Genomic DNA, 14,400 nt, shown 5'->3' on the forward strand with positions numbered 1-14,400 from the left:
ATCTGTGTTTCTTTCTGTTGCATCATCTTGTTGTGTCAGCGTGCAGGACCGTTCTTGGGCAGGCTGCCCTTTCTTTCCCGCTGGGCAGCTCTCCTTACAGGGTGCACTCCTTGCGCATGGGGCTCCCCTACATGGGGGACATCCCTGCGTGGCAGGGCACTAAAGTGCACATCAGCACTGCACATGGGCCAGCTGCACACAGGTCAAGGAGGCCTGGGGTTTGAACTGCAGACCTCCCATGTGGTAGACGGACACCCTGTCCATTGGGCCAAGTCCGCTTCCCTCTGTATCTTTTCTGAGATTCACCAGAGCTGGTTGAATTAAATGCAGTACAAATATTAAAACATTGAGTTTCAAGTGAAAATTGAACATTAAATATTTTTAAACGAACACTCCCCAGTCGATCATCTTTGGGAAAATCAAACAATAGAATTTATACATACAGCATTCCTTCCTGACTCAGGATCTATTTTCAAGGGTGTCCAATGGAAAGGATCTCCCCCATACACAGTGGGGCCTCCCATAGTCCCATAAACCCTGAATCCCTGCAAAATCGCACTTTGGGAAGCCAGCAAGAAGAACACCACCTTAATCTTCCGTTCCATGAGGCTGAAAGATCTGGAAGCATGACGCGACTCCTGCATCTGCAACCTTGGCAGAAGGCTCCACAGCATGGCCACCCGACAGGGCGGGGCACACAGGCTGTGGAGAAGCGGCCCTGCTACCAAGGCTCCCTTCCCCGTTAGAAGGCCCTCTATTAGACAGCCTATTTCTATTCATTTGCTCTAATCTTTCTTCAGATCAGGCAGGCAGCCCATTAATCATTTCTGTCAGTCCCCTACAGAATCCAGGGCAACAGATCTCTATTTTTCTAAAATCATGGTGCCAGAAACTCAGCTTGAGAAAGAGGAAATCCTCTCCTTCTCCCAGTGACTGGCTAAGCCAACACTTAGGTTCACTTTTCTCTTTTGCCCAGAATTGCACAAAACATTCCATGGAATACCTTCAAAGAGAATGCAAGTGGGAATTGGAGCTGGGGAGGTTGAGGAGGAACCCAATGCATGAAGCCACCAGCTAAGGAAGGTGTGAGAAAGGGAAGTAGACAGATAAATGCCAAACCAAAGACAGACATGGATTAATGATGTTCTTATTAATGTTTTTATTAAGGCCAATATTTTAACTTCAGAGAGCAGAAGAAGTATATCGAATGTCAGGCCTATAGCTCTCAAAGATCTCCAACACCATGAAGCAATGGAACACTAAAATAAACTAAACCAAATAAAATGCTCTTTAATGGCAAGGGGAAAGAAAACCTCTTATGAAACTGTTACACTGTATTTGATTCCATAAGAAAGGTGGGAGCAACTTTAGACCCATAGACAACTTGGGCTGATTGCTTTTAGAAGGTAAGCCTGGGGGTTAAGACAGAGCATTGAGGATATACTGACAACAGCAAACAAGACAGAAGAACCATGCAAAACACACAATTCTACCTCAAATAGTGGGGCTCGTGAAGGTTCTGGAGACATGCAGACACTAAAGCCAGGGCAGATAGCTCAGGAGCTTGGCACCTTGCCAGTGGGCCCTACTTTGGAATTTATGCTCCCCATGTGACAGAGATGGACTCAGTTGTGTTTTCCCTAAACATGGCTCTTCTTACCCTTCTGTTTGAACCTATAATTAGTACTAGGATTGACAGGTGTACATCCAAGAGACTAAAATCTTTGCCTATCTATGTGCCAGCTGGGCTCTCAATCTCAACAGAGTTGCAACACGTACTTTCCAGTTCATTGGACTCACCCAGGACAACTAACAAGGAGATGATGATGGACAATGATCATCCCAAGAATCGAGAGAGTCTACAACTGCAAGCAAGAGAGTTCCATCCATCAGTCCCTTGGGATCACAGCCTCTCTCAATTTGAGGTGGAGTGGGTATCACCATCCCAGAATCGTCAGGCTTAGGGAATGAGTTATGGACTGTACTAGAATTACTGATATTCTACTATAGACTTATTGTGATTCTAGTAATGGAGGAAATTACATCACTGATGTGGAGGCGGTGGCCATTGGAGGTTCTGAGGGCAAGGAGAGGGAAAAACGGGTGTAATATGGGGGCATTTTTGGGACTTGGGAATTGTCCTGAATGACATTACATATCTTGCCATAACCTACAAAATTGTGTGGGAGAGAGTGTAAACTACAGAGTAAACTATAATCCATGCTTAGTGGCAATGCTCCAAAATGTTTCCATCAATTGTAATGAATATACTCCACTAATGAAGGATGTTGTTAATGTATGAAAATGTGGGAGATGTAGGGAGTGGAGCATATGGGAATCCCCTATATTTTTATGTAACATTTATGTAATCTAAGTGTCTTTAAAATATATATATATATTTTTTAAAAAAACACAATTCAGACTTACTACCATTTTCACTCTAAGACCACTCTGATCTCACTTTAATCCCCACAGTAATCTTTATACAGTATAGAACGTAGTGGTGGAATACAAAATGTTCAAGGTTAGCAGTCAAGAGCCTTGGTTTCTTCTCCTATGTTTAATACTACCCATCTGATCACAGACAAGACCCCTTACAAATGAGGGAGAAGTCCCAGGGATGTAAAGTAAGGGTTTTGCATGAACAGTGAAGTCCTTCTATGATGCTTAGACTCTATAGTGGTTGATGTAGGTCATTTCAAGATCTCCTGCAGCTCTAAGATTCTGTGATTTTATTATGCTTATAAGGATAGGCCAACGTTATCAAAGAAAGGTGAGAGTCCATGTCCCATGTAACAGTGGTTCTCCTTTGTGGTACTGAGTCAAACTGTAATCTTTGTAGTAATCAGTTATGCCTCAAATGATATGATACTAATGGATTTTTTTAAGTATCAGTTTGTGAATGATTTACTTTAAAAACATAAACTAGACAAATATGACAGCCTATTTTCTTCATTTCTCTTAAGCCTTCTAAGGTCAAGAAAAGGGGTTATACAGCCCTGGATTTGCCTATAGGATAATTCAATCATGTAATATTTCAACTGCCATGTTTTAAAAAATTATTCACTAGCACAAAAGAAGAGACATACACACAACGCAGGGTATATACAAATACAAACGTGTTACAATACTGATGACAACAAAAAAAGCATTTAAAATATATAGAACATTGGGTTGCTTACACTCACCGAGATGGTATACGATTCATATATGGGTAATTTAAGGGATTTCCAAGGGTAAATTTGACTTAGGTACTGTCTTTTTTTTTTTTTTTTTTTAATTTTTTTATTTTTTATTGACTTTGTAATAATATTACATTAAAAATATATATGTGAGGTCCCATTCAACCCCACCCCCCCACCCCCCCTCTCCCCCCCAGGTACAGTCTTAAAAACACAGAACCTACATAATCACCTATGCTATGATATATTTTAGAAAGATGGATGGATACAAATTACTTTTAAAATTTTCTTGTTGAACATTTCTCATTCTACTTCATGTCAGTAAAATAAAACATGGTTACATTTTGGATTTGAGAAACAAATAATACAGACACAAAAATATTTGAGCATAAAAAAGAAAGCTTACCACAAATGCTATTGTACTTCTCAGTGTGGATTCCCACTGGAAGCAGCTTTTAAGGAACTGCATCGTATTCCATATTGCCATGGTGATTTTTTTCACACGGTCTACATCTCTTGATAAGATCTAAGTTTTAAAGAAAAGTGGAGCAACACAGAGCTAGAGTTAAAAAAAACTCTATGCAAGTGATAGGGCTCATCAAGTTCAGAATAAAAGGATATCAAAAAGGATAGTTCACAGAAGGGAACTCGGCTCTGCCACTTCTTGGCTTAGATACTTTGGGCAAGTTTCTTAATGCCTTTCTTATAAAATGGGGTTGATATTAGTACTAACCTCACAAATTGTTTAGAGGATTAAAGAGATAAGAAAAGTGCTTGCCACATAGTATTTTTAAGTATTTGCGTTACAAGCAGAAGTTTCAACTTTATGAAAACAGGTGGACCCAAAGGGGTGAGAGGCAAGGTGGGGGGGGAGTTCCAAACATAACACCAGGATCTTAGTCCAAATCCCTTGGTGCTCTCTGAGCCTAAAGCCACCCCCTTCTCCCACTTCCACCCTCATCCAAACAGTGTTTTGCAAAGGAAATGTCTTTTCTCCTAGTTGTAGGCAGATTCATTTCAATTTGTTTGCGAAGCAGTTACCCCACCTACCCCAACTCAGGTTTTAACTTTCAAGTAAACAGAGCAAAAGGCAATAATAATAATAAAAAAATAGAACAGTTGACTCAGATTACACAAAATGAACATTACACTCAATGTTATGGCAGACCAAAAGAAAACACTCAGATGCTTCCTTTCTGAAGAAGTTTAAGGCCTTTCCCAAGTGTGCCCAGAAGTCCATGGGAAACAAAAGAATGATAAGATGCCTTTATGTTTAAGGGCTTTATGTCATCCACAGCTGCTCACCCCACAGGAAGTGGTGGAAGTAATAAACACTTTTAAAAGGGGACACTTTGTTCTTTGTTACACAACTGAAGAGGGACAATAGGTACAGAGTGAAATCTCCAACCATCTCTGAATAGGACAGGGAGGGACTCTAAAGAAATGTAAAGGTCATGTTTAAAAATGTGAGACTTCCTTTACTATGTCCTTATCTTCACTTTTTGTTGAACTGGTGAGAAATGAATTAAGGGAGAGACAGTAAATTCAATGTAGGGTAAAATGCCACCAAAGCCCAAATGTGGACAATAGGAGCAGCTGTGGGTGAGTCCAAGGCCAGAAGTCTCTACAGATCTGCTGGGTTATTTTAGTTATGGACTCAGTGGGCAGAACGTCTCATATTCTGCCCTTTGCAAGGACGATGGCTAAAACGGCTGTGATTAAAAGAGGGTAGGCAGGGAAAGTACATTCAGGAGGAGTTTCTGGAGTCATGAAGCTAGGAAGTTTTGTTTACGGAATGGTTCAGGAAAAAAGGGGGGGCTGACACCTCTGCTTCATCCTATAAACACATTTTTAAGTCTTCCCCTTTCTATGGATCTGACTGAAGTCCTTGTTTTAGGAAGAGAAGTAGAGAGAAGAGAAGGGAAGAGAGGGGCGAGGATGAGAGAAGGAAAGAGGAATGCAGGGAGAGGGGAGAAAACGGAAGGAAGGAGGAGATAGGGAGGAAGAGAAGAGAGAGAAAGGGAAGGAGGGGGGAAGAGAGAGAGAGGAGAAAGGATGAGGGAAGAAGGAGGTTGGAGAGAGGAGGAGAGAAGAGAGACAAAGGGAGGGGGGCAGAGGGGCAATGAGAAGTTGTTAGGGAAGGAGGGAGGAAGGGAGAGAGGTGCCAGCAAATGACAAAATAAATTCTTGAGGAGCCAAGTGCTGTGTGCACTAACAAGCTGGGTTACTGCACGGACCTACCTTTTTGGACAGCTTGCGGCTATCTTCAATAAAGCGCTTTTCTCTGGGAGTAAAGGTCCTAAGACTTGCTTTGACCTAGAAAACATCATTGTTAAACATAGCAGCATATAGGCAGCCTTCATTCTTCCTTTTTTCCTCTAAGTGACAGGGAAGAAAGGTGGAAGCCAATAACCCTGACCCTGACCGCTTTGGCAGGCCAGGCATAGAGGAATCGGGATTTCACCAGAATCACTGTGGAGGGTCAGACTGAACCAGGAGACTGGAGAGTTTGTCTCCACTTTGCTTATTCAGTGGAGGTGCTTGAACCACTACAAAGATTAAGGGTCATGAGGGTCTCAAACCAAAGCCCCAAGAGAACAGAACTTCACCATCAAGGTTTTGAACTAAGCTTTCACTAACAATATCTTGCATTTGAATATCAGTATCTAACATAAAAACATGTTTTCCCAAAAAGAATCTCATTTCTTCTCAAGGACCTGGAAAAATAAGTAGATATGTCATTTTAGCCTCATTTTACAGGAAACAAACTGAGGCTCAGGGACTTAGTGACTCATCTAAACCATGTTACAAGACTAAGGAAATCCTCAAAGAAAAAAATTCAAGTTCTTTCCCTCTACATCAAACTGACAACAGAAAAATAACTTAAACATTTTCTATGTAAGTCTCTACACCTTTTTTTCTTAATCTTGAGTTTTACCTATATGCATAGTCTACATATAAGTGCTTGCCAGAAAAAAAATGGGAGATGCGGGGTTGACCTGTGGTACAATACTCATATATGACTCCCTCGGAAGCAAAAGGAAGAGGGGGAGAAGAGGAATTAACAACAGAACCCTATATTGGAGACCCTGCCCAGAGTTCTAACCTTACAGGGAATTTGCCCAAGATAGTAGACAGAAAGATAGATAGATAGATCTTAGTTATATACCTTAAAATATATCCTCATTCATATCACATATATGCAGTTATATATTGCATTTCAAGTCATTTAATTTTGAGTGATTTCTTAAATATGCTAAACAAGAAGCAGTTTAGCTTAAGAATAATGGCAGAGCCAGTAAGATCTAGATTCATATCCTGATTCCCTTTTCCTGTCTAAGTCCATTTGCTCACCATAAAATGGACTTAATGATACCTATTTACCAGGTCTATTGGGAGGATTAAATGAGCCTGGCACATAGTAGGTGGTCAATAAATGGCAGCCACTATTATAAGAATTACAGTAAAAGCTCTACCCTATATACACTTACACTGCTAACTGGATTACCTATGGCCTCCTTTCCTTCTGGAAAATCTAGTGTGGAGCCCCACAGCACATTGAGGGCTCCCGGCTACTCTACAACAGGCTCTGCTCCAGATGGGGCAGGAACCTCTGCTCACAACAGCTGAGGTGCACACCTATCGCAAGTCAACCAGCTTGTTCCCAAACCTGATGACTGTAATTTCATATTTTAATAAATTATTATAGAAAATGATGACATATGAGCATGGACTCAGAGAAATTTAGAATGTGTATTGCTCAAGAAAGCCTTGATAAAGGCCAATCACTACAAAGATACTACTACTGAGGCAATGCTTTATAAGGGAGAATTCTGCACTCATTGTTTTGTGATTGCCTGTGGTAACCCTCTTCTTTAAAGAAAGTGAAGCGAGAAATTATTATCGACGTTACAAGTATGGTTGATATAAGGGACATGATGTAGAGCTAAAAATAACAAATCCATACTAAAAATGAAAAAAAAAAGGTATTGGGCTCACATCTAAAGATTGGTAAATAAATGTACATTTACATAGTTTACATTAAAACCAAATGTTTAAAGGTACGTTAAAAAATATCAATTTCTACTTTAACTGCCATTTTCAGTTGACTCACTATTAGTCTTGATTGTGTTGGATATCAGAGCATTTATTGTAATAATTAAATAACAAGTCAGAGGCTTGAAATATCTCTGTCCAACAGTCAACTGTTGCCTAGGAAGAAGATTACAAATAATAAACCTAAAAAAAACCTAATTTCCTCCTTTATTGTTTATTTTTCCCTTGACAGATTTATTGAGAATCAAACAGCATCAATTCTATTGGCTGAACATAATCAACGCCAGTTGAAAGCTGCAGTGACTGGCACCAACTTAATGGCTGAGTTTTAGACAGAACACAGTTCTCTCCTCTCTCCAGCTGTAAGGATTTTACATTGGTTTGAGCCCCAAAAGGCTGATCATCTTTGATTTTAGGTTTAGAGAAGCTGGGAGGTATGGCCCACTATACTTACTGGATTATATATGAGGTCCATTTCCAAGTAAATAACTCCTTTAAAAGGTTGATCTAAATCTTTATTCTTCAATACATAACAGTTTGGTTGTCCATCTCTAACCTGTCACAAACAAAAGATAAAATACATGTAGGTGCAAATTTTCTATGTGGTTTAAACTTAACAATTTTGGCAACGTTGAGAAGGCAAAATGATCACAGATGAAGTACAAATTAAATTTATCATAAGTCAACTTTTAAGTCTATGGTGCTGTTATAACTCCTAGGAAAATTAAATAAGGCTGAAACTGGTGGTGCACATTACAATTGATACTACATGGGCTTTTCCTTAAAAAATCCTAGAGGTTATATATTTTTATTTATTAAAAATGGTGGGTATTCTACAAAATTTTTGGCCAGTACTCCTCAAGACTGTCAAGTCATGAGCACAAAAAGGAAAGATTGAAAAAACTGTCACAGAACTGAAAAGACTAAGGGAATATGACAACTGAAAACAATGTGGAATCCTAGATTGGAACAAAAAAAGGATATTTAGGAGAACAGGTGAAATCCAAATAACGACTGAAGTTTTGTTCATTGTAAGGTACCAATGTCAGTTTCTTAGCTCTGACTAATGTATCATAGCCTTCTAAGAGATTAACTTTAGGGGAAACTGGATGCGGGGTGTACAGGAATTCTCTGTATTAACGTTGAAATTTTCTGTAAGTCTAAAATCATTTCAAAGTAAAAGGGCTATTAAAATCTTAAGAAATTAATGAAGGGGCAGATTATTTTTCATGGAAACGATTAGTTTTTGAACAGCCAGGAAATAACACAAATTAAATAAATAAATTCATTTAGCTAAAATGAGGTCAAAGTGCAAAACATTCGAAATGCATAATGTGCCAACAAACCTTCCAGATAAACAAGTTCTTCTTACATCCTCTCTCTGCCAGTATCTCACACATCAGATTGACTTATGAATCAGCCTTTTGGACCCCAGTATGTGAAGCATCTAAGAAAAATACCTGTACCATTTTGGAATCTAAGAAAAATACCTGTACCATTTTGGAGTCTATGTGACTCCCACTAAAGTCATTATCTTTTCAGACTTGATAGCAGCAATGCTTTTATTATACATGGTAGTGTACGTATTGATTAAACACTTGTCTTTTACGACGCAGACCCGTTAACTCTAAAATGGTGTCAGCAAAACTTGAACTTACCAAAAGCTTCATTTGAGATTGTAATGATCAAAGATTTAAAATAACATGGAAATTTTGAGGGCATGAAATTTGAGCCATATTTTAAATGACTATTGCTGTCACTACAAGCATTTAGTACAAGTGTTCTTATAAACAGTGGTGGAAATGAGTTGAATAAGTCACAGGGGGAAACAAAGCAATTCCACGTTACAAGGGAGAGGTCACTTTCCTTCCCAAAGTCACCCCACCTCTTTCAGATTGAATAGGTTTTAAACAGAAAGATGGTTTTCCTGGCCAGTGGCTAAGAGGAAGTGGGCGCCCCATAAAGACCTGGTTTCCTTCCTAAACGGTGTCCAAACAGGATTCCAACCTTCCGCTTTTATCTACAGTCTCACTTAATAAATTGTGGGTGTTAAAGTTGAAAGAAATAAATACAAAAACAGCATGACAATTTGCCAAGCTGTCTTTGGTCCAATTTAGCATTGCTTCAACCCACAGTCACTGCATTCTTAAAATTTCCATGATTTCTTAAGGGTTAGGGGAGGTCATCTAAAGAACAAGAGGTACCAGTATAAGAAGAAATACTTTATAGCAAAAGGAACAGTTTTTTTTTTTTAAATTTGGTCAATGACTCTTTCTCAATGTCCTAGCATTAGGTCAGCAAAACACAAAATCCTACTACAGATATTAAAGCAGCCATTAAAACCAGAGATATAAAGTTATTCATGTTTAGCATTTTAATATAAAATTAACTTAAAATATACAAATTACAAATTCAAAAATTTTTAAGAAGTTGGTAAATTACAGAAAAATTTAATGTCTCTTTGAACTTCCACAAATAATCACAATCCCTTCCCCGTATCAGAAATTAGACAGGAATTTGGTATGAATCCTTCTTAAACTTTACTGAGAATTTATATTCACAGATATTTTCTCTGAAAAAAGTATTTAATTTTATTTTTTGCCAAAGTATAAAATTATATTTGCAATTTTTTATCCATCAGTATGACTTGGCAATTTATATACATTAACATATAAATCTGCTTCTCTGCTTCATTTCTTTAAACTGCCACATATTATTCAATTATGAATAAGTCATAGTTTATTAATTTTATTGATGAATATTTTGTTAACTCCAAATTTCCCTGCTTGTTGCAATGAATTTCTTTTGGAAAAAGACAAAGGGCAAGGGAAAGAGGAAACATATGATAGTTTGTATTTGGGATAATATGTTTCAGTGAAGAACAAGTCAAAATATTTGAATATTTCGTGTTAAAATTAAGCATTGAAATAGTAATCTAAAGAGATTCTATTTTAAATATTCTCCTTTTCCACTGTATTTATGTAATACAACTTCTAACACAAGTGTATAGGATAAAGAAATGTTCTATAACAACCCAACTTGCCCAACTCCTATATGTCAGCATTTATATAATAGAAAATAAAAGCTAAATACATAGTTTTCATGTCTTAACTCTATTATTTATATTTTGAACTCTGAAAATTATTTCTAGTGTTTATAATTTTAAAACACCTATTAAATAGGATAATTAAAGCTCCATCAAAAGAAAATTTAGAAGAGAGAATCTATATATACTTTGGTTCCTTGGTATGAGAAAGTTACTTCAATTAAAATCTAACTTTAATTAAAGGAGTGGAGCTGCTTTCAAATTATGAGAAAAGGAAGTCTACGTGACCTTCGAGTCTTCCTGGTCTAACGTCGAGGAAGACTTCATTTGACTCAAAAAGAAAAGCCACTGGATAAAATAATAGAAAATGTCTTTGACTTCAGTTTTGCCAGACAAATTGTTCAACTTGAGTTACTACACTTATCTTTTCATACTCACCTTTTCCTAGGTGAAGAGTGTATCATATGAGGCAATAATTTGAGGAAAGCATTTCTGTAAGACAGTAACGCAGATCTAACCTCCCGAGGAATCCAACTTCCACAATCAGGAGAAGATGCTTTTTTCATTACTCTTTAGATTATTTTCAGAAAAAAATACCCCATCACAGAAAGACTTTGCCAAGTACTTGCTAACAGTTATTTCATGGTTAAATTAACTAATGAGTGAAAGAATGCAGGAAGTGTCCCTCAGAGTAACAATTCAGGATTGTAAAGCATGAGGACAAGTTACAGAGAAAATATTTTGCTTAAAAAATTTTTTTTTCTGACTCACAAGCATCCTTAAACCATTAGTTTTTTAAAGATATCTACTCAAATAAGCTTTAAATATAATACATATGTAGAGCTTCTTAAAAGGTGATAAAACTAATTTTAGAGTCAAAAAGATGTGATAGTCATATTAGAGAACTAAGCTAGTATATAATCAGCACATGGCAGAGGTTGGTATGTGAGAACAGAGAAAAAACTGTTTCTGTCATTTTGGAACTCTTTGAAAGAATGATCACTATTATGCTTTAATATAACACTTTTTAGGTGCTAAAAATCACCAACTCATTCAAAAGCAAAAATAATCAAAATAAGTATGAAGAAACAAAACCATCAGCTAGTTTTGGGAAGAAAAATACAATTTAAGGTCAAAATTCAAACTGAAAGAGTCATACTGATTTCCCAAATTTTTTTTTTTTTTTTTTTTTTTTTGGCCTTTGCCTGAAAAAATGATGACCTTCTGGATATAAGCAAGCATTAGTCTATCAACATCTTTCATTCAAAACGAAAGGGAAACACTTTAAAGTAAGTACACCATCACACCAGTTGTTTCCAGCTGATGTACATGCAATTACTCTCCAGTAAAATGTGATGAGAAAAGACATGTGGCTGGGCAAGAGGGAAATAAACACATTTTACTTGGTAGCAATTCACATACTTGTCCCCATTTGGAATCAGACCTGCTTTCTAGAACATGAATTCAAAATAGCATGGGAGATTCAAACGTCAATCAGGTCAGTTTTTGCCTTGATGGAGCACAACCACCAGTCAGTAAAGGGAGCAAAGAATTCATCAGCCCAGGCCCTCTCTAGCCTCTCACAATTTTCTCCCTTCCAAGCAATCCATCCCACCCATTGCCTGAATCCTACCCCTAGCCCTGAACTGTGGAAATGGCAGAAAACGGTGGTGTGCCTAGTCCTTATCAGCCCTTCTCCCCAAAATATAAACTATCTTTATAAAAGCAATATGCATTAAAAGTAACAGTCTGTGGAAAAATTATAAAAATTGTAAAAAAAAACAAAAAAGAAACATGCAATTTCAGTACAACTTATTTAAAAAAAAACAGGCATCTTTTTAAAATGTATGTTTCTAATTAGTAATCTTATGAAAACAGGATTGCAATGTACTGGGTAAAACTTCAGGGAACTAGAGGTACAAGAACCGAGTTTAAATCCTGGCTCTGCCTGCATTGGCTAGACAACCTCGGGTAAGTTAATTAAACTCAATCTATAAAATGTGAATAAGAAATGGAGCATTTTACAGAGGCTGTTCTGAAATGATCACCAAAAGCAGTGAACACAGTGAGATATACATAGAAAATATTTGATAAAAACCATATTTTTAGTATTTTTAAAATTTTTATGATTTTTAATAACTTCCTTTTTAAAACCAAATGTATGAGAAAGATTCCCCCATGTAATACTCATGTTATCTACATAATTTGGAATCGTTCTGTACTTTATGAATATTTTATAATTAACTTCATCACTCTGCTGTAATTCAATGATTGCTTCCAATTTTTAACAATTGTAAATACTGTGATGAATTTATATACAGACATATTTGCACATCTATGATGCATTCCTTATGATAAATTCTTAGAGGTGGAAATACTGATTCATAGACTATGCCTATATTTATGGATAGCCAACTATTGCCAATTTGCCCTCCAAAAACTCTGTATTAATTTATACTCCCTACCAGTGGAATAAAGCTGCCCATTTCCCTGCAACTTTATCAAACCTAGGTATTTTTAATTAGTACACAGCAATTTCATAGGAAACAAATGTTCTCAAGTTGTTTTAATATATACCTTTTTCTAACAAGGAAATATTTTTTCATTTATTATTATCAGTGGGCCAAGATAGAACTGTGTAACCAGACAGACTTAGATTCAATTCTAATTTCTGGCAGTTAGCACCTGTGTGACCACAGGAAATTACTGTACCTCTCTAAGCCCCAATTGCCTCTCCAAAATAGATACCTAGAAAATAAATGTTAAAAGGTATGTGTATATTAAATTTTAAGCCCTCATATAAAGGTACATTCTACAAGACTCACACCAATTCACACCCCCACCTGAAGACTGGGGAAGTCTCCTTTATCTACACCTCAGGTATCAGTGGTAATAAAAATTCTTTCCTATATTTATTAATCTGATTGCTTAAATTTATAATCTCAATGACAAATTTTATATATTTGACTTCTTGTAATATTGTCCCTTTGTTTATATGTTGCAAGTATTTTTTTTTACTAGTCCTTTGTTTTTTAATTTATGATGGCAATTTTTGTTTGCTTTGACCCCACCAATGTCCTAAACTTCTCTCCTTCATGACTCCTGTATTTCACTTCACTTACATTGGAGTTTCCCACTATTGTAATAGTTTTTCTTGATGAGTTTGTTTCACCTGTTTGATCACTAATTCACTTAGAATTCATTTTTGTGTTTGTTGTAACAAACTGATATACTGTCCCTGATGTACCCAGTGTACAAATAATCACCTTTCTCAGAATCATTTATTAAATAATTTATCTCTTCCTCAATGACTTAATGTTTCAAATTTATTACATATTATTAAATGATCTCTATTTAGTCATCTTTCATGTCCTTTGGTAGAGTTTTAGAATTTCTTTATATAGATAGTAGACATTAGTTTTCCATTTTGTTGTTATAGTCTTCAATACTATTTTAAACTTTATGTTTTCCTACTGGGTGTGGCCAAGTTTTTAAAAATGATGATTCAGTTTACACCTTTCTAATATATTTTCCATTGCTTTTCTTTATGTTTATGAATAATAGTATCTGCAAATAATTTGTTTCTGCCTTTAGGTTTGCATAAATTATTTTATATTGGTTTGCATTGGTAGAGCTGACACAAAACACTAAATTAATTCTCAGAGGATAAGCTTATTAATTCTTCCAATAATCCTATGCACTAGAAGATATCTTCATTTTAAAGATGAAACTAAAAAATGTATCTAGATTTCAGCAAGAAATCTATGTTAGTGATGCTTCTAACAGGCATTATCATATTACTGAATTGCTCTTTAATTAGTAACTTACTAGATAATCTGGTTAATTTTATTGTGGTAACATATATATATAAAACATAAAAAATTACAATTTCGACCATTCTTAAGTGTGAAATTAAGTGCATTAATAATATTTACAATGTTGCTACCATTACCACCGTCCACTACCAAAAATGTTTTTCACCACTCCACAGAAATTCTGTACTGTTAAGCAATAATCCTGATGCCTCTAATCTACTTTATGTCTTGATGAATTTGCTTATTCTAGGTAGTTCTTTTTTAATTTCTTTTTGTTGAGATACTTAATTAACTTTCAACC

General features: G+C 36.3%; 1 protein-coding gene across 5 annotated transcripts in view; it reads right to left on the reverse strand.

Annotated features, from left to right (window-relative positions):
• MCTP2 (multiple C2 and transmembrane domain containing 2) overlaps positions 1–14,400 on the reverse strand; it is a 258,051-nt gene that overhangs the window by 75,171 nt on the left and 168,480 nt on the right. For all 5 annotated transcript variants that reach the window (XM_071214337.1, XM_058294644.2, XM_071214338.1 and 2 more), the window contains 3 exons: positions 7,693–7,794; positions 5,424–5,498; positions 3,589–3,708 (listed from right to left, as the gene is read on the reverse strand). In XM_071214337.1, coding sequence (XP_071070438.1) covers positions 3,589–3,708; positions 5,424–5,498; positions 7,693–7,794 — 297 coding nt within the window. The remainder of the gene's footprint in view (positions 1–3,588; positions 3,709–5,423; positions 5,499–7,692; positions 7,795–14,400) is intronic.

This window comes from Dasypus novemcinctus, chromosome 3, assembly GCF_030445035.2.
Source record: "Dasypus novemcinctus isolate mDasNov1 chromosome 3, mDasNov1.1.hap2, whole genome shotgun sequence".
Taxonomy (NCBI): Eukaryota; Metazoa; Chordata; class Mammalia; order Cingulata; family Dasypodidae; genus Dasypus; species Dasypus novemcinctus.